Source organism: Bombus huntii, chromosome 18 (assembly GCF_024542735.1).
Source record: "Bombus huntii isolate Logan2020A chromosome 18, iyBomHunt1.1, whole genome shotgun sequence".
NCBI classification, from domain to species: domain Eukaryota; kingdom Metazoa; phylum Arthropoda; class Insecta; order Hymenoptera; family Apidae; genus Bombus; species Bombus huntii.
The window spans coordinates 2,614,756-2,635,397 of record NC_066255.1 but is presented as its reverse complement, the minus strand read 5'-3'; the positions used below and the strand labels follow the sequence as shown (position 1 = coordinate 2,635,397).

General features: G+C 40.1%; 1 protein-coding gene across 1 annotated transcript in view; it reads left to right on the top strand.

Annotated features, from left to right (window-relative positions):
* The first annotated feature begins 16,778 nt into the window (after positions 1 to 16,778).
* Positions 16,779 to 20,642, top strand: part of LOC126875347 (homeotic protein proboscipedia) — a 67,874-nt gene continuing 64,010 nt past the window's right edge. The window contains exon 1 of the mRNA XM_050638246.1: positions 16,779 to 17,755. Coding sequence (XP_050494203.1) covers positions 17,227 to 17,755 — 529 coding nt within the window. The 5' untranslated portion in view covers positions 16,779 to 17,226. The remainder of the gene's footprint in view (positions 17,756 to 20,642) is intronic.

The window sequence follows — 20,642 nt, the reverse complement described above, 5'->3', positions numbered from 1 at the left end:
CGTATCTGTAAGTTTCATACAATTTATGGCTACACTTATTTCCAATGGAACATCCCTCCATCAAGTTCATTTCATTTTCATGGCATCAAATTTCTGTAGTGATATGAAAGTACTGCTAAATGATGCAAGAATTAATATAACTGAATGTAATTAATTAGTATGTGGCTGCTATAGTAAATACAATGATGCACTATGATACACTATACCTGTACTTGTACTTATTTCAATATATTTTTCTATTACAAATTCATCCACTCGTTTTTCTATCAACCAACCTCAACAATATCATGTATTAAATTAATAAATAATAATAACAATTTACTTGATTTTGACCTCATACACTATACCTGTACCTATGCTTATTTCAATATATGTTTCTATTACAAATTCATCCACTGGTTCCTCTATCAGTCAACCTCAACAATATTATGTATTAAGTTATTAAATAATGATAACAATTTATTTGATTTTCACCTCATACACTGTACTTGTAGCTATACTTATTTCAATACATTTTTCTATTAAAAATTCATCCACTGGTTCCTCTATCAGTCAACCTCAACAATATTATGTATCAAATTAATAAATAATGATAACAATTTATTTGATTTTGACCTAAGACACTATACTTATTTCAATACATTTTTCTACTACAAATTCATCCACTGGTTCCTCTATCAGTCAACCTCAACAATGTTATGTATCAAATTAATAAATAATGATAACAATTTATTTTATTTTGACCTAAGACACTATACCTGTACCTATACTTATTTCAATATATGTTTCTATTACAAATGCTTCCACTGGTTCCTCTATCAGTCAACCTCAACAATATTATGTATTAAGTTATTAAATAATGATAACAATTTATTTGATTTTCACCTCATACACTGTACTTGTAGCTATACTTATTTCAATACATTTTTCTATTAAAAATTCATCCACTGGTTCCTCTATCAGTTAACCTCAACAATATTATACATTAAATTAATAAATAATAATAACAATTTATTTGATTTTGACCTAAGACACTATACCTGTACCTATACTTATTTCAATATATGTTTCTATTACAAATGCTTCCACTGGTTCCTCTATCAGTCAACCTCAACAATATCATGTATCAAATTAATAAATAATGATAACAATTTATTTGATTTTGACCTAAGACACTATACCTGTACCTATACTTATTTCAATATATGTTTCTATTACAAATTCATCCACTGGTTCCTCTATCAGTCAACCTCAACAATATTATGTATCAAATTAATAAATAATGATAACAATTTATTTGATTTTGACCTAAGATACTATACTTATTTCAATACATTTTTCTACTACAAATTCATCCACTGGTTCCTCCATCAGTTAACCTCAACAGAATATGAAACTAACACTGACAAATCTCTGAGCAGCTTGAAGGAGTTAAATGTAAACTTCAGTGCATTGCACGATACAAGAATGGATCCTAAGATTATGTTAAACCACACATCCTTGTCCTTGGCGAAACAGAGCAGAGTTTATCCTAAATGTGGCCCCAAATACATTATCCTAATGAATTAGAAGCCGGCCGAGCCGATTCGAGCTACGGCCGAAGTTCAATTAACTTTAAGAATCAGGTGACATATTTAATTTCCTTGGAATAATGAGAGTGGATTCGGGAAGGGTGAGCAGGCGAGATAGAGCGAGCAGGAGTGCCGGAAGGAGACGCCCGGTCCTTCATGCCGCTGTGTTGGCTGGAGAGAGAACAGCTGGAAACTTATCGCCGTGCAGGAAGAAACCCTGCGAGACTTATTTAGAAAATGGGAAACGCTGCTGTTAATCGGGCCGCCGTTGTTACTTCGTCAAACCTACCAGTCGTTCAATGCGAGAATTTGTAGATTAAAATGAAGCTCGAGATCGGTTGAAAAATATTATAGACAATTATAAAGAATTGTTTCCGGAAACGTTCATGGTGCACGGATGGTTTTGAAATTTTCATTAGGACTAAAACTGAAATTGAAAACAAGTTTCGCAAGTTTTCTCGAACGATTAAATGTTGCACTAAAATAAAATTCTTTGTAAATTAATATTCATAAAGTTGGTTACAAAAGTCTTCTTATATATCATAAGGAAACCATTTTCGTTCGCATAAAATGATGCAGAATTTGACTGCTAAATTAGTGCATTCTGTTAGGTTGGCAACTAAGTGATTGCGGACTTTGTCAATACCACTTAATGGCAAAATCCGCAATCGCTTAGTTGCCAAGCCAATATTTCAAAACAATCAAAAGCAGTTCAATTCTGTCTTTATAGGTTAACAAAAAGCCACAGCGCCTAGAAAGCCTTACACATTTCCTTACTGTTCATCGATATCTGCTTCATTTGAACTAAAATCACTTCTTTGCAAGATGTGGCGAACGCTTTCGTGTCTCACTGTATATACACGTCCACGATTTATCTGCTCTAACCTAAAGTTTCATTCTGCGTAACTTCCGCCTGAAATACTATTTTTCCCTATATAATACTAAATACTAAATTCCCTATTCACCATACAGTAGAGAGAAAAGGACAACTTGGCCAGTTGAAACTCCCGGCGGTAAGTCAGAGCGGTTTTTGTCCCAGATGGAAGTTCGAGTCGTAAACTTTTTTGCGGGACGATTAGTCGCGGGAGAGAAGCAACACGGTCGGGACGGCGGGATCCGCTGTCACAGCAGGATTTTGTCAGGAAGCTTTTATCCCTTCGCAAGGAGTAAATCGTGCGGTCGCCGCGTACATCTATTTGTCACTTGGCCCGCCTCGTGGACGTCACGACGTGGAAGACGGCAGTGGCGAGGGCCAAACACCACGTAACCTTCTTCCAGGAGGCTCGCCCTCACCCCCTGGGACCACTCCATCTTTCCTCCTCCGGTTCGATCCTCCAGCAAGAGGAATTGGTAACCTTTCGTTAAAGAGGTAATTTGTGCCAACGTCGATCGACCGTCTTCGCCAAACTTTTGTACACCTTCGTTCTACCTTGTTTCTCGTCCAAGACGTTACCTGGTCAGTGACTGGCTGTGTATCCAAATGTACTTATGCAAATGCATTTTGTTTATGAATATGAATGTTATATGCAGTTATATGAAAAGGAAAATCTGAAGGTATGGAAATGCACGTTATATGTAAAAATATATAAGAATAGTACTTTCTGTATGTTTTTTGGTTTATATATTTTATTAATTAATAAAGTATATGTATTTGAGTGATTAATTTTTAGATTAAATTCAACAAGGTTTAGTTTTATTTTAGTAATTAGTTTTAAGTTGGTAATATTTATGTTTCTGGTAATACTAATTTGTTGGATAATTTTAATATACAGGATTAGATATATGGATTTAAATAATGAATATTTGATTAATCGATTTTATTATTTAACATTGTTACCTTTAATATTAATAATTTTTCCCATTTCGAGATCTAATATATTGACTTTATGACTTATATTAATATATATTTATATAAAAATATATTGACTTTTATATTTGATTTAATTCTGGCATATTAACAGTTATTTTAAATCCATTGGAAGATTCAAGTTCATTAACAATTTTAGCAAGATGAAACCTCATATCTAGCGGATAAAGTTTCTATCCAGATTTCATCTTTTTAATTGTGCGCATGGAAATATGAATTTGCATAAATATCCATACTCTATTTATCAACGTAAAAAGCGTGTTAAATGTAATAAGGATTATCCTCGTATCGTAGGCTTTCTATACGATTTTACGTGTTTTGTTTCAGAAACTAGCCGTAAGACCGCTCGTTAAACTTCATTCTATATGCAAACGATGCTTAAATACGTGTAAGTCTTAATCCATTGGCCCAGCCTTCATTTTATTTACATTTATTTATTATTACCTTATTTACATTCTCTGTCTATTTTTATTTATTCTCTACTCCTATCGCTCATTTACATCAATTTTAATCCACTTGGCGAAATCTCAAGTCGAACAGAGCAGGACTAACAATAGGAAAGTACATTCCACGATGGACGATTTTATTTTCCAAAGCATAGACAAATGGACCTGTGAATCGGGTGAGCAACGTGAACGCGTGGACCAGGGGGCGATATATCGATGCCCGGCCCTGATGCCAAGTCACGAGCGTGCAAGTCACCGAGCTCCATGAAGGGATGATGAGACGACTAAAGTAGAGCCGCACTGCTGGGGCCGCGCATGGATAACTTGATACACCTAAACGCGCCAACACGAATCATGATTGCGTGTGTCTGACAATCGATTTGGAAAACGACTGTTCGAGGGTGGCCGACTGCGATGCACGAAAGCAAAGAAGAAATCTAATACTTTGGATATTTTCTTTTTTATTTGCGAGAATTTTATAATCAATTCTTATTGAGTTGTAACGTGAATAATAAATGTTTAGTCGAGTCAAAGTTTGTTTGATTCTGGTTGAATCTAATGTTCAAATCCAGAGGATAATGTCTTTTAAGTAATTGAGTAATTAGTGGGTTTTGGATATTTCTTCTTTAACTGTGGATATCTTAGTGTCGCGATGCATTGCTCTGTTGGTAACATACCAAGGTGCATCTGTTAAGGATCCTAGTGTTTTTCATTGGAATCGTTGAAGAATTTCTATGTTGGCATCACTCGCTGTTCTCCATAGTTGACTTTGCATTTTGCTTCCAGAAGTAAGTAATTTTTTACCTAAGTGTCTTTGGTAATAATAAACAGTAATTTGGTAGTGTTAAGAGGAATTTACATTTTTGTTAATACCTATGAATATCAGGTTGTTCTATGTCATAATTTACTTCAAAATTTTATCATGGTTCTTTGTTATTTTTCTTTCAATGGTCTTGCTAACTTTTTATGGTTCTCTTAAAAACTTTCAATGATCAACAAGGGCGAAATTTATTTACAGTTGTATTTATTATAGTATTTTTCTGAGCGATAATCTTATACGTATTTATATCTATATTATTTATAGTAAACTAAGCAGTATTATGTTTCTGATGAAAGAGAATTGGAGACCTTTAGCGATAAAGTCTTATTTTTCGTTTAACCTAAATTCTGTCGATGGTCGAGCCAGAACCAAGTTCAGTTTTTCAATGACATTGCCAGACGAATCAGCAAGCTTTTTATACATTTTATATATTTTTTGTAATACCTTACACATGATGCCTAAAAGATGCAAAAAGTACATGTTCAATAACGATATTATTTTGAATCTATTGGGTTGGCAACTAAGTGCCAACTTAAGTTGGTTAATTTGGCACTTATTTGTTAAGTTAAGTTGGCACATAGTTGCCAACCCAATAACAAGATGGAAGAACAGACCAGCGTACAGCTACATACTGTCTAATGCGAAAGTGGCAAAACTGATAGGGAAAATTATTTCTTTGGGGCTTGGAAACATCAACCTATTGTATAACGCAAACCAGGAGAAACAAAGTAAAAAGAAAATAACGCATTTGCCATACGTACATCGCCTAGTTGATCAATTAGTTGGAGATTTTATATCTCCATCAATTTTTGGAACGATAGAAAGGCTTCTACACATCATTCGACGAGATGATACAGAAAGACTGTGTGGTATGTTGCAATCGAAAAATCAAATGTGAAAGAAGCTGATCAACGTGCCATTGTGCTACTGGTTTGGTTAAACCAGACTCGCAAATAGACGACTATTTTGAGAGACACCACACCATACATTCACTCATACATTCACTTTATCGAAACTAAATACGTTTTCTTGGATATTACTTTAGTATTTTTAATATATACATACACGCTTTCTAATCCTTTCCGATCTTCAATGAAGCATGAATCTGTAAAAATTGGTCATTTCATATGCCATAACCTAAAATTTGCAATTCTAGCCGTTGATTGCAAAGGAAATTGGCTAGTGTCCCGCAGAACGCGAAATGCATTTCCATGGAAGGATCATGCAAGCCAAGTGCGGGTTGGTTCAGTCGCGGCATAAAGGATTCATTGGATTCGAGGAACGGATTATCGAGGCCACAGCGAGTCCCGCGGGCTGAATATACAAATTTCCACAATTATTCGTCGACTTACGACGTCATTATATTGCAATCTGGGAACACCAACGTGGATAGACCGGCGAGTGATTTCGCCTAATATCAAGCACCCCCCACCACACTTTCTGATACCCCGGTATACCACTTGCATTCGTGTCTCGAACAGCACGCTGCAATCGACGGAACTTTGCTAATCGTACTGCTTCGAACTATGCTTGCATGAATTCTTAAACAACCTGCGAACTGTTCCGAGCGTTGGTTGAAATTTTCCCAAAATGCAGAAATTGTCGTACATCGTCGTCAATTTTCAGAGACGTTATTGCCAACATCAGAGACTTTATGCAAAGTAATCTATTAAGTGTCTTTCTTCCGCAAAAGTGTTCTTTACAAAAGTGCACCTTTATACAAAACCAAGTCTTGAGTTATCTCAACAAAACAAAATGGATCGTACGTAATTTTAAAACTTTCCGGATAACCTAATACAATAGGATAAACGCAAGAAACGATATGTACCATCTCTATGTTTCGAGTCTTTATGACAGTAAGGTTATGTTATGTTTCGAAACGCAACGATTTCTGTACCGCAGTAAATCTTGAATAAATGTGTCAGGTTAACGAACAATAGTTTATTAACAACAAATAGCAATTAACACATACGATCAACAAATAACCGGTAACGATTAACAAGTAACGATAAACACCGAGAGTTCAATGGACGCGTTGCTATGCAATGGTACTGACGAGTTATTTATCTCACGGCGTAAAACAGACTGACTGTTCTTTCGTTTCGGGTCGAACGGATTCTTCCCTTCGTTGCTCATCGATATCCCCCACTAGCGTGCGTTCATTAGGTGTGTCGCCGTGGCTGGTACGTGTATGCTCTTCCGAGAATTCGGAAGATATCGATGGCACATTGGGCACGTCGGTGTTGCGCTTTGACGGTGTAGCGCTTTGTATCCAGAGCCGTTGGAAAGTTCCGTGGCCCGTGCTGCCACATGTGTTTTCTATCAGAATCGACTCGAAGATTATTGAAGAATTATTCGTATTATTAGGTTGGCAACTATGCGATTGTGGATTTTGTCATTAGGTGGCACTGACAAAATCCGCACTTAGTTGCCAACCCAATACGAAGAAAAAAGAAAACAAGGAAGAAATAATCGCGAAGAATAAATACAAAACGGTATCGAATCGACACCATTAATTACCCTTGCTCATCACCGGCTATCGAGTTCCATTAGCCGGTGCCTGGTCGACGTAATCGCTCGCAATTTATTTAATCGAATAAAGAAGGGTTTCTCGGGTTCTCGAGTTCCGGGAATGCGACACGGTATTCGCATTACGCAACACCAGCCTCCGGCCACGTTCCTCCGAGCGACAAGTGCGCGCACGTTACGGTTAAGGTGGCCGGTTAAGGACAAAAGGGTTTCGAGGGATTCAGTGACCACTGAAGAACGGCTTGAAAACTGTACAGAGGGTTGAGTAGCAAGGAAACACTCTGCAATCTCGTGACAGCATTTGCTTCTGAATAAGTTCACTTTTGCAAGCGTTTTATCTTCATTCTTAATTTGTTAATTAAGTCAATCCGTTATTTTAATTATCTTAATTCGAAGTTTCTGGAAATGTTAATGCAAGTGAGAGAAAATTGAAACTTTTCACGAAGGAAAATAGAAATTTGATTGGAACGAAATGTGAATGGAATTAACTTGCAGTGTAAATTAAATTCACACCGAATAGGATAAAACTTAATTGGAAGAAAATTCTTAAAAATTGAACTATCAATTAAGTTCGCGTTTAATAAGGTAAATCATCGAATCTAAATACGAATAATACAATTCCGTCTCACCCTTCGACCGCTTCCCAACAATTACCGACAACCAGAACCCCTACATTAATCTCGTACAATAAAAGTGATTCGGGGGAATTGAAGATGGAGCTGGGAACACCATCATCGATGTCTCATCAGTGTGCACGTAGCACTTATGAGGAACTAGCTGGTCACAGTTAGAAACGAACGGGGCGACACGCGCGGCGTGGCAAGAGAAATACCAAAAAGGTTTCGGGATGTGCGGCGTGTCGAGGGTTTACGAGAGGAACGCGGCCACCGCAACACACGCGGTGGCCGAGAGCAAACCAAACCAAAGATTAATGCACTACACTTACTGGGGCAATTTGCGCCAAGTGTCGGCCCTAGACCTGCCCTGTATACCTCCGGGGTAGATTTGTTCCAGGGTGGCGTTCTCGCGGGGAGATCCCTCTCTCTTTTGTAACAGTCACCCCTGAGAAGATTCTCCGGTGGACCGTTTCTTTCTTTCCAATGAGGAACCATGACATTTGCTGAATCGATGACTATATCGTCGATCGAAAATGTTTACAAGTATATTAGTGTCGTGTAACATGAGTCAATGGAAGATTCGAGTCGCGAGAGACTCGTATTATTGCGCTCTCGAGTGGCAACGTTGTTTTGATTTGCTGGATTCGAAGGTAAACAAACTCCGGACAAAATGTTATCGCCGCTATTTGTAATCGTCAACCGGAGCTACATTCGAACTTTTACCATCGCTCGATACAAATATTGTGTTGGCAACTAAGTGATTGCGGATTTCGTCGATACACGTAATGATCACTGAGCTGCGATCATCTAGTTACTAACCTAATATTTCGCAGATTTTCAGCGTAGACGTTTGGAAGAACGTTCGTTTAGGAACGAGGAAAATTGAATGATATATTTGACGAAGATTATAGTTAAAGTGGATTAGAAGAAGATTATAGAATATATTTATTCATTAGAACTCAATATAAACGTAACGTTCTGCAGTAATGCCATTTCTTGAATATTAGGTTGGCAACTAAGTGATTGCGGATTTTGTCGTTAGATGGTATTGTCAAAACCCGCAATCACTTAGTTGCTAACCTAATAAATGCACGTGCATAGTACAATTAATATAGCGAGTCATACAGTCGAATAGCGAGCGTATAGACGAACACTGTCTCTGTACTTGTACTTGAAGTGATTTTAATATAATCGTCTATTACTTTATTATTATTTTATAAGTGGTCACATTAATTAACCACCTCATTAATATGACGATTTATTTGGGAGTGGTAATTACGTGGATAATAAAAGTAGATTGCGGATATTTATGAGGTTATGAGAGATTGAAATATGTAAAAATATACAAAGAAAATATATAAAGTGAAATATCAACTTGTGGCATTCAGAGAATGAAATGAATTTCTATTTGTGTTCTATCGCTTTAGTTACATTTATGAAAATATTTACGATTTATATTACAATTTTAAAAATATCGTAATCTATAAAAATATATTACAGGATTAAACATCATATTAACTCATATAAAATATTTTATAAATATTCTCAGCGAATCTGAAACAAGAATTCTAACAATTTTGAACAAATATATTCTGCATTGGAATCAAGTTAAACTCATGTCACTAAATCAAAGCCTCTAGACAGCATTGTAAACGAGGCTGCTAACGTCACCGACTAACCGTTTTTCTCAATTTCAGCTTGGAAATCGAAGCTCGTATACCCAATCGACGAAGTCTGGCATGGAAAAGAGAGGAAAACACGCGATGGAAGGACGAAGATGAGAGACAGAAAGACAGAGGAGGACCCCGGTTGAACGGGAGTGGCAGTTCTTGCGATTAGCGAGCGACTAGGGGAAGCTCGGTGCCAGAGTCTGAGGTTTTAATTAAGCATTCACTGCGGATGATATCGCATGCCTCTTTATACTTCATAGCGGCCAGATGTTGCTACGAGGACTTTCCTCGCCTTAGGTCCTCCGTGCCCCGCCACCGCGCCACGCAAGGAACGTCGCTATTTCGTTTTAATTATGCATGTTTAATTTGCTTATATCCTGGCCGCCGCTGATACGCGGCGCGACTAGACGTTTCTGCCCGAGTTTCGCCACAGTTTCTCCTTGCAACCCTACTGACAAAGATTTCTCGTGACCTGACGATTCATGGTAGCTGGCTCCACGTTGCACCGTATTTTAGGAAAATTTGCAATCGAAATTTCCAGCTAATTACATGGAAAATTACGTTGTATAATTTATTACCGATGTGGATACTTTCTAAAATGTTTAATATAATTTACTATTGCTACGTCGATGATAGAGAAGAGAAGAGTAGTAGAAGAGGGGGAAGAGCGACAGGGAGGGAGCACAGCAAGGGAACAAAAGCCAAAGAAGTAAAGGCACTGTAAGAAATGTGATCCGGAAGTCGTCCAAAGCCGGAAGGCACGGACTAAGATTAAATAATAGTAAATAATACTATTGCTGCGTTATATATTACAACGTTGTAATCTTATAATATTATACATATTCTTTTCTAATATTTTAGTATATACGTTCTCACACAACCATTTAATTTAGGTTATGAACGCATATATGCCCTCTCACATAACCTAACATTTTTACCATAACATTTTAAGGCTAAAAGTGGCGTGATAAAGAAGACGTATGGATGTTATCCATCTGACATTCTGATGATTTCGTTGAAGAACAAAATTAATTATCAAAGTGGGAAACCAAAGCGACAAGCAAAGTGCGTAGCGGACTACAATGCCTTGATGGGCGCAGTCGATAAAATCGATATGATTTTGTGTTCACTTCGCTGCGTTCGAAAAAGCACCAAATGGTATAAAAAATATTTTTTCCACCTCTTACACCTCGCTATATATAACGCATATATTCTTTACGAAAGTGCTAATAATAAAACTGGAACATTTGAAAATTTTCATCTGCTTCTCGTAAAAGATATTTTGCAAAAATACCCACCACGCAGAGTGGGGGCTAAAGGAGGAAGAGTTCGTTCGCACGACCTTCCATTTCGGTTAACGGAGAGGCATTTCCCTGCATCCTGCGTAACTAAAGAAAATAATAAACATCCTTCGCGACGAAGATGCGCTGTTCGCACTAAACATAATCGCAGGACTGACTCGCGTTACCAATGCAAAAAATGTAACATTGGCTTATGTATGGAACTCTGCTTCGAGATTTACCGTACAATACGAAATTATTAAATTTTCAATTTAAAAGATATAATTTCAAACTTTGATATTGTTCATGTTACTATTGCTTAATGAAATAAATGGTTATCAAGGCTTTTCAGGCCACTACATAATTTATTTTAGTCACAATCGATATATTTTGCAATGAAAATTCAGTCTGCTCAATTTGCGCTCTTTCGTAAAAAATACGCAGCCCACGGTGTGCTTGTTCGTAAAGAGTGGGCCATCTATGGCGCACGCTTAACGTCGGACAACGCAGCGCTCGAAGGGTTAAGGTGTGTTGTTTCAGTCGTATACTAATTGCAATTTTCAAAACGTTACTCATCGACGATAAAAACCACGTAATTTTAGAAAATGAAGTGTAGAAGAAACATGAAATACGAACATTTTTAACGCTTATTCACAAGCTCACGTAGGATAATTGAAACACATTGGCCGTGCAGCCTGAAAGGGAAAGGAATGACAATTCCACGAAGTTCGGACGTGGAGAGCAACCGAAACGTTTGCTGTGGCGTGCGAGCGGGGAAGGAGGAATAGAGAAAAAAGGACAATTTTATTTGGAGTCTTTAACGAGTTCGCTTTTACCTCGAATGCCGAAGAGGAAAAAGTTAGAAAGGATGGCGGGGAGTCGTGTTTCATGAAGGGCGAAAGTTTCCCTTGCGGAGAGGACTCGTTTCAGCGATCCGGTGATTGACAGATCGAACCCCGCTGGCAGACCATGCTAAAATGGCGACGAAAGATGGTTTATTTTTAATGGCGGATGTGAAGCACATTGAAAACTGTGTTTAAGACCCACGATCGTGATGTGGAAACTAAGCATCCGATCCTGTCCTTGATAATTCCTAATTAATTGCTTAATTGTCGTAAAGAAAGAAATAATCTAAAATTAGAATTCCAAATTTAATAGATATAATAAATAAATAAAATCAAATAACAATGATAACCTAAATTTCAAATATTCAAGCTTCCCAGAAAGAATCTTATAGCAAAAGTGAACTAGAATATCAGTCACTAAAAAATCAATTTTTTAGGAAAAATTCAAAAATGTGTAGATAAACGAAAGATCGAAATGAAATTCCATGTACGCAAAATAGTTTCAGAGTACAAGGCTCTCGCTAGGCAAACCCATTGAAAAAGCTGCTTGAACACTGTACATGGGTCTCTTTATGCCACTCGATAGCCTATATATTAGGCGTCTTGGCGGAAGGTATGGCGGTGTCAATATATATGCAAACGCCGACATAACGATCTATCGGTACGTAAATATATAAGGGGCGCGAGGAGCAGAGTGGAGAGGTCGGGAAAAAAGAGGGGCGAAGGGGACGAGCGAGCGCGAGAGCCGAGGAAGGGAGAAGACGGAGGAAGGAAAAGGGAAGAAGAAAGAGGAAAGTCGAAGCTTAATATAAAACTTCATTTCGCAATCGGTGGCAGCCGGAGGAAACGGAGAGAACTGACAGACAGAAATTCCAGTACCGTAAAAAGGGGCCTCGCTTGGAATCTCCCATTTTTCTAGTATTAAGCTTGCCCGAGATAAGATAAGCGCGAACGTTCGTGGATTCGAGCACGCGGCGTTACTGCGAAAAAAGAGGAAATTTCTCAGCTGAAATAGAATGGCGGAACGGTGTCGATGAAAATTCTTTTCCATCTACGTTTTCGAAAAAGAAGAACCCCGGCAATAAGATGGACCTTGAATCTCGGTAAAAAATATTTGCAGTTATTCTACTATTATTATTATTATTATATACTAATATATAACATTAATTATATTACAGATGCGACTAAATTTTAAAATACCACATATAAATTTAATACTCGCAATACTATATAAACACTCACGATCTTCCTACCATAATCCACCATGACCTGCCACTGTGCCTCGATATTATATGGCAAGGGATTGAAAAGGATATAAATACAAAGCCCTAGTAAACAGGATAATTCAAATAAAAAAGAACATTCGTCAGCTAGTACCTCCAAAAAGCGATAAAACATGATATGTAATGTAATATCGTAAAGCAGTTTGAACTAGAGATCGGTTGAAAATAGAAAAAACCGTGTACGTCGTCCGTCTGTGGTTCGTTTACATTTAAGAGCGCCTATGCGACTAAAGTCGCCTAGCTCTTACATAGGTATGAGAAAAACAATGGACAACGTTAGATCAGAAGGACGGTTTCATGTTTCAAGGAGGTCCGAGTGTGCGAGTCGAAAAGTGTGTGTGTTGCGAGAGTCGGAGCTAATCGAGTCGTCGAAGAGTAGAGTCGAGAGAACTGATCGAGTTGCTAGAGAGAGAGAGAGAGATAGAGAGAGAGTGTGTTAGATTCGTTGTGACGAGAGTTGATATAGATACGAGTATCGCATTTAGTTTCCTTTAAACAGACATCGTTTCTGTCCAATTTATATTTGTATATTCAATTTAATATTAATAGCAAGCAATCGGGACAAAATTTATATCTTAATTTCCCGATATTGCAGTAATTTAAAAATGCTGTTCAAAATACAAAGGCGAAGCACCGTTTTACGAAGCGAGATATCGACTCACGTAAGGAATCGAAGTTTCCAATCGATCGCAAGAAGAGAGATCCTTCGAGTCTGCCGGGACTCTGCCGCCCTTTGCATCCGCCGTATTCCTCCTTTGCAGAACTTTTCGTTCGTATATTTCGAGCATCCTTGCTATATTCTTTCGGTGCGCAGCAGAAAGAAGGGGTCGAAACGGAGCGGCACGGTGCGCGCGATGAAACTTTTAATAAATGGCGGAGTCGATATGAAGTATAGGACTTTGACATATCGTGTGTCTGTAATGTATAGTTAAATCTGGCGGCAGATGTGGCGCTGCTCGCCTCCCTCTCGCGCTCTCTCGCTCTCCTTCCCCCGCTCTCAGCCATCCGCGCCCTCGTTCGCGTTACGACTCGGCTGTCGCCCTTTCGATCTCACTCTTTCTCGCTCTCTCCGTGGCGAAAATTCCCGATTCTAACCCGCTGCTGCATACATCTCGATACATATTCAAAGCGTACGTACGTTTCATAGGTTAGATTTTTCGAGTGCACGATTTTCTGGGCAACTGCTTATTTACGACAAATAAATATAAATATAAATTTACGATCTAAGTAAAATGAAATTTCTCTAATATCTGGAAGACCAATTGGAAGGGTAGATTTTAGTGGAATTTAAATTTCGAATATTCATTAACCAGATGTTTAGAAAGTGGTGAAATTAGGTTAGGAAGAGTAGAAACGAAAATAATTTCCCTTGCTATCATCTATCATTTTTTCCCCCACGTAATAAAAGATTTCTGTTGCTACCTGAATTTGCAGTGTGTTCTGCTCCACCCTGAGAAAACGCATATTATTCCATGGTATCTTTAACGCAGCAGAAGCAGAGAAAAAAAAGGAAGTAGCAAGCAATTCATCTACATCGTAGACGCTGCATCGTGCAACGAGGGTAGTGGCACGAATTTTTTGTTCCTGCAAAACGGTGGCAAAGTTTTCGATCAAACCGGCTGTCTAAATGAGAGCTTCTCCACAAAGCGGATCAGGGTAATCTGTCATCAAAACTGCCCCATGGCAAGTCGCCGTAACACCAGCCGGTGCCCCCAGCGGCCGGAAACCGTGGCGACAACGTCGAATCCGCACCGTTCCATCCCTCGATCTACTATCGAATTTACTACCCTCGTAAAATTCTCAACGATTTTCTCGCCACTTTTAGCGATTGCAGCAATGTTTTCACAGTGTTAAACGTCAGACGATCGCATTGCAGAATCTCGATGGACTGTTTTGCATAGATTTTTCCCTGTGATTATATTTCTATTCAAATTGCACCATTGCGAAATAAAATTCATCGTTGTACGAGAAATGGTTCAAGCGAAGTATCACTCGTCCTTGTTTCGGAAAATACGAAGACAGGCAGGTAAAATATTGGACTTGTTGAAAACCATTTTACCAAAAGCCGCTGGCTGTAAATTAGCATTACAGGCGAATGAAGAAATAGTTAAACGCGTCACTAGATGGTCAGAAACGCAGGGGAAAGTAGAATAAATAATTACTGAAAGCAGGCTTAATGGGAAGAGAAGGACATAAATAAAACAAAAGTAGGGTACTACAGGTAGCGACGGACGCTCGAGCCCAGAAGCAAAAAATAACAATTGGCGGATTAGTGGAAAGGTACGCGGGCAATAAAACGATAAACCTGTGCGTTTAAGAAAGGAAAAATGTTTTGACCTAAGCAAATTTCTTTACAATACAAACGGTCGTCGTTTGCTTAGGTTAGGTTAGGTTAGGTCAAAGCCTCTATTCATTTAGAACTTTATTACTGCAGTAGCACAGTTATCCCGGCACGAATTCACGAAACAATTTTACCGTTATTCAAACTGTGTCTTGTGAAACGTATAAACTGGAAACAAAGTAAAAAGCTCATAGCTGATAATTAATTGGCATGAAAATACCCCGGGGATTACTGGATTCTTAGGATGCAAGTTACAAAATCGAATATGGAAAAGTCACATGGAATTCTTTCGGAGAAACATATTGCAAAACGTTCCACAACCTTTACCACTCTCACAATACTCATCCGCATGCCAAGAATCCATTTCACGGAACGAAGAAGGCCCGATGGCCATTCTTCGACAGTCGGATCTTTACCTTCTCCTCGGCCGTTCCCCCGAAGGAAGTGGAACCGCGTGGTCGAGCACGTGATAATTTCCCCTCCACGTGGCGTGTCGACGGAAGTGGCGCGCTCGCGCGTCCCGCCCACAGTTGCGCCGCAATCCATGACCGCCCAAGTCGGCCTCGTGGTCGTGGCAGCGAACGGCGGAGAGTCGGTCGGCCACACTGCCGCGTCGAGGCGAGCAGAGAGGAACAGCTACGCAGTGTCTGTTCGTTGTACCCTGGCGGTTCCGTGCCCTCGGACCTCGATACGGCCAGCCCGCCTACGACGCCGGAGGGCTGTGCCTCCGCTGCCGCGATACCGCCACCTCATTGGTCGATCCGTTCTACTGGCACTCGGTCACGTGTCTCTCCCACAAGCACGGTAGCACACAGCGGCGAGAAAGAGTCGACGCTCGACGACGCGAAGAACCCTTGGGCCACCAACCGCCGAGGCCCCCTGCCCCACGGAGCAAACGAGACAGCAGTAACAACAGAGACACGCCACGGAGAACATTGGAGAAGCGAAAAAGGCCGCGGTGGAATTCGTCGGGGTGCCAGCCTCGAGTGGAAGTCACCGAGAGAGTCTCTCTCTCCTCTTGCCCCCTCTACACTCCCGGTGTACCCTTTGCTTCCGCCACCATCGAACTCGATCCTCCAAGGCGACTCCTACCCATCCTTTTTCTCCCTCCATTACGCTCTCTGTTCCGTTCTCTGTCTCCCTCTCCTGTCCACTCTGTCTCTGTCTCTCTCTCTCTCTCTCTCTGGCTCTGTCGATTACAGTTCACCTCTGCGGCGTTGCCCTTCTCGAACCCCTCCACCTCCGCTTCTTTCTCCTCCTCCATCACGTCACTCGGCAAGTGTACATTGCGCTCGCTGGCTCGCCTGCCTAGCCAGCCAGCCAGCTAGCCTGCCTGCCTACCTGCCTGCTTGCCTGCCTGCCTGGGTTCCGGCCGATCGGAACGCTCCTGGTAGCCGTAGTGTATGCGATCGAGTGCGCGCCAGTCTCAGTGCTGCCGATTTAGCGTAACGTCTGTATACCGATGCAGCGATTTCCTCTGTGAAAGTGTGCTTTCGCGTTATGTGGTTGAGCCGCACGGACCAGGTTATGTGATGCTACGAGGTGTGATAGCTGCGGGGTGAGTTTTCGCGGACATGCGAGTGTTCTGTGTGCCGTCGTGCTTCGATCTGCGGTGAACTCGACGGAGAAATGGCCCCGTGAATGCACCAAGTGGAAGCAGCTGTCGTGAACAACGGTTTGGACCTGGCCAAGGTCCTTCGGTTTTCGTCGCCGGCGATATATTGCTCGTGCTAAGTGAACACGCGATTATGACTCGTGGTGTATGCTGAAACTGCAGTGCGAAGGATTCTTTCAGGATGTAATATCGTTCTCGTGTTTCTGATGGCACAGCTAGACCAAGCTCGTCGGTTACAGTGAAAATAGAGACTACAAATACTAGAAAAATATTGAGCAATCAAACTACCCCGTTATCTCTACGCAAGCAAGGAAGAATATAAAAATCAGTGTATCCTCGTCTATGCGAGGCAAAGAACAACTGTCGTCGCATCAGCAAGAGAACCGTGAGGATCCAACGCAGCTGGACGGTTGCGGCAGCGTGCAGCCAGCCGGAAGGCAGCTCGAGGCGTTGGTCCACGCGGGTAAGGAGATCGCGAGCGTGAAGACGAGGCCGACGACACCCGTCCTGGCGAACGACGGAGGGGGTGGCTTCTGGCTGGCCACGGTGGCCGCGGGGGCAGGTGCCCCAGCCGGGCTGCCCCCGCACGGGACACATCACCCAGCCATGGATCCGACATGCGGCTCCGCGGAGACAGGCTTCATCAACAGCCAGCCCTCCATGGCGGAGTTCATGACCGCGTTGCCCCAGCTGGCTGGCGACGCGAGCCTTCAACACTCTCCAGGAACCGGAGGATCCATCAGCCCTGGATCCCATCATCCTGGCTACCACGCTATGATGGACCCTCACGGGGTCGCCGATCCGTCCGTCAACGTGCCCGAGTACCCGTGGATGAAAGAGAAAAAGACTACACGGAAAAGCAACCAACAAGGTAAGTGAGAACAGTGAAAATTGGAATTAATCTTGGAAAATGGCGGACTTTTGTCATCGCGAGATTTTGAAGCTTTTCGTGAGAAAGAATTGAAAAAGTAGGAAAATAGGGGCTGCAGTTCGATCGTAGGGATATTTCATTGCGTAGGTGGAATAATGGAAATAGATTTTAATGGAATAATGGAAATTATAAATTTTGAATCATCGTGCCAGTACTGTTAATAGTATTTGACACCCTCTTGTAAATTGATGTATTTATTGTTACGACGGTTTTCAATTGTTTAATGGAAAGAAATTCGGGAAAGGGACGAAAATAGACGTAATTTGATATTATTTAGAAGTGTTTTGGAGAAACAGATAAAATTGAGCAGAGTTCAATTCTAAATGAGTTCCACATGATGATACAAGGTTGCATGTTGAGAGGCAGACGAATGGACCTAAAAGGCACCCCACTTGTAATTCGACAGACACGATTACACTGTACCATGTAAGTTACAATATCAATTACGAGGACCCTACAAACGTTTCAGGGGTTCGTTTGGTCCAAGTCTCGTTGCGGTGAATCGATGAACGTTCGAGTCAATTAACGCGAGCCCATAGGATTCCATTACCATTTTTACTGCACGCGGCTTTACAATCTCAGAAATCCCTCATTTGTGACTCAAAAAGCGTTACAATTATCCTTAATATTCCCGCAGCTTCTCAACGTTATTACAATTGTTATATATCAATCTTCAATCTGGCCATAAAGACTGAGTCAGGAATCAGGCCACTAGAACGTAAAATCACCCCTTTTACACATTAACGAACGTGTCATTGTTGAGCACGAACGTGCACCGAAGAAAGATCAGCGATCCGTCATTCATCAACACCTATCAACCTTCTATTCACTTCGGACAGGACATTTAATGGTGTGCAATTGTAGGGTATAAATCAATTACAGAAGAGAGCTCGTAAACACGAGTGAAAATAGTCTTCTAGATGCTACGTTCGCTACCCCTAACAGACCTCCGATCGCACCAAAAGCTATTCCATTTAACCGAGCAATTACCAACACCCACAAACGTCAGCATGATAGTTCACGGGATAATTGAACCATCGACCAAATAACGATGAATATGTCGCAGATGAAAGGACACCGGAGCCTTCCCTCTGGAACTTCGGGAAGATCCGTAAAATTGTAATTAAAGATTACAGTTGTAATTAAACAATTCGCTGTCATTCTGCCCAATTGTACTTATTTGCGATTTGTGATAAGAAACTTGGGCTCAAGGCGACCATCAGCCGCCGAACGTAGCCGCGGTCAACGGTTCCATACCATGGAATACCAAATGTCGAGGAACTTACATAGCACAAGGCCAGTTAGCCCGAGGGCCCGCTATAAAACCTGGGTTTTTTCGGTAATTGAGAGTTTTCAAACGGACAGGCAGTCTTTGTCCCAAATTGACCAATTGACAGGGACGTTAGTTTCCCTTACTTTTGGAACGAAGGCTGTACTCCCGTGTCCTTAGACACACCCCATCATAGTTTTCCTCGGTGGCATCATCGGGACAAAAATTCATCCTTTCTTGCGAGTAGAGTAGCGAGTATTGTGTGAGCAAGTATATCTATCCTCTCGTTGACCGTGGATTCGTTATCGAACCTAAGACCAACGTCACTAGTATCGCCAGTGCCCAAACACAGCGGTTGATTGTCGAATCGGTAGTATCGATACTCGTATTACCAGGCGGCGCGTACCTTCGTTATAACACAGCGATGGCCAATTCCAATGAAGATCTAGCAAACGCCCACAACACTATTCCTGACGCTTCTTCGACAAATGTACCGCAAATTTTCATGCACTTTTAGAGAAATTGGGAATACAAAAATCTATAGAAATATAGTCAGTGGAAGTATATGTGAAATTTAATTAGCACTAGTGTTATACTTAGTTCTGATTTATTTATAGCACGTAGATTATTTAGCCAAATAACAATGAATATACCGCGAATTTCCATGCACTTTTAGAGAAATTGGGAATACAAAAATCTATAGAAATATAGTCAGTGGAAGTATTTGTGAAGTTTAATTAGCACTTAGTTTTTATTTATTTATAGTACGCATATTATTTAGCCAAATAACAATGAATACACCGCGAATGTTCATACACTTTTAGATATTAGGAGTACAATACAGAAATATAGTCAGTGGAAGTATAGTCAATAAAGTTTAATCGAATTAGCACTAGTGTTATACCTAGTTTTTATTTATTTATAGCACGTAGATTATTTAGTCAAATAACAATGAATATACCGCGAATGTCCATGCACTTTTAGAGAAATTGGGAATACAAAAATCTATAGAAATATAGTCAGTGGAAGCATCTGTGAAGTTTAATTAGCACTAGTGTTATACTTAGTTTTTATTTATTTATAGTACGTATATTATTTAGCCAAATAACAATGAATATACCGCGAATGTCCATGCACTTTTAGAGAAATTGGGAATACAAAAATCTATAGAAATATAGTCAGTGGAAGCATCTGTGAAGTTTAATTAGCACTAGTGTTATACTTAGTTTTTATTTATTTATAGCACGTAGATTATTTAGCCAAATAACAATGAATACACCGCGAATGTCCATACACTTTTAGAGAAATTGGGAATACAAAAATCTATAGAAATATAGTCAGTGGAAGCATCTGTGAAGTTTAATTAGCACTAGTGTTATACTTAGTTTTTATTTATTTATACTACGTATATTATTTAGCCAAATAACAATGAATACACCGCGAATGTTCATACACTTTTAGATACTAGGAATACAAAAATCTACTGAAATATAGTCAATGAAATTTAATCAAACTAGCACTAGTGTTATAGTACATAGATTATTTAGCGAAAATTAG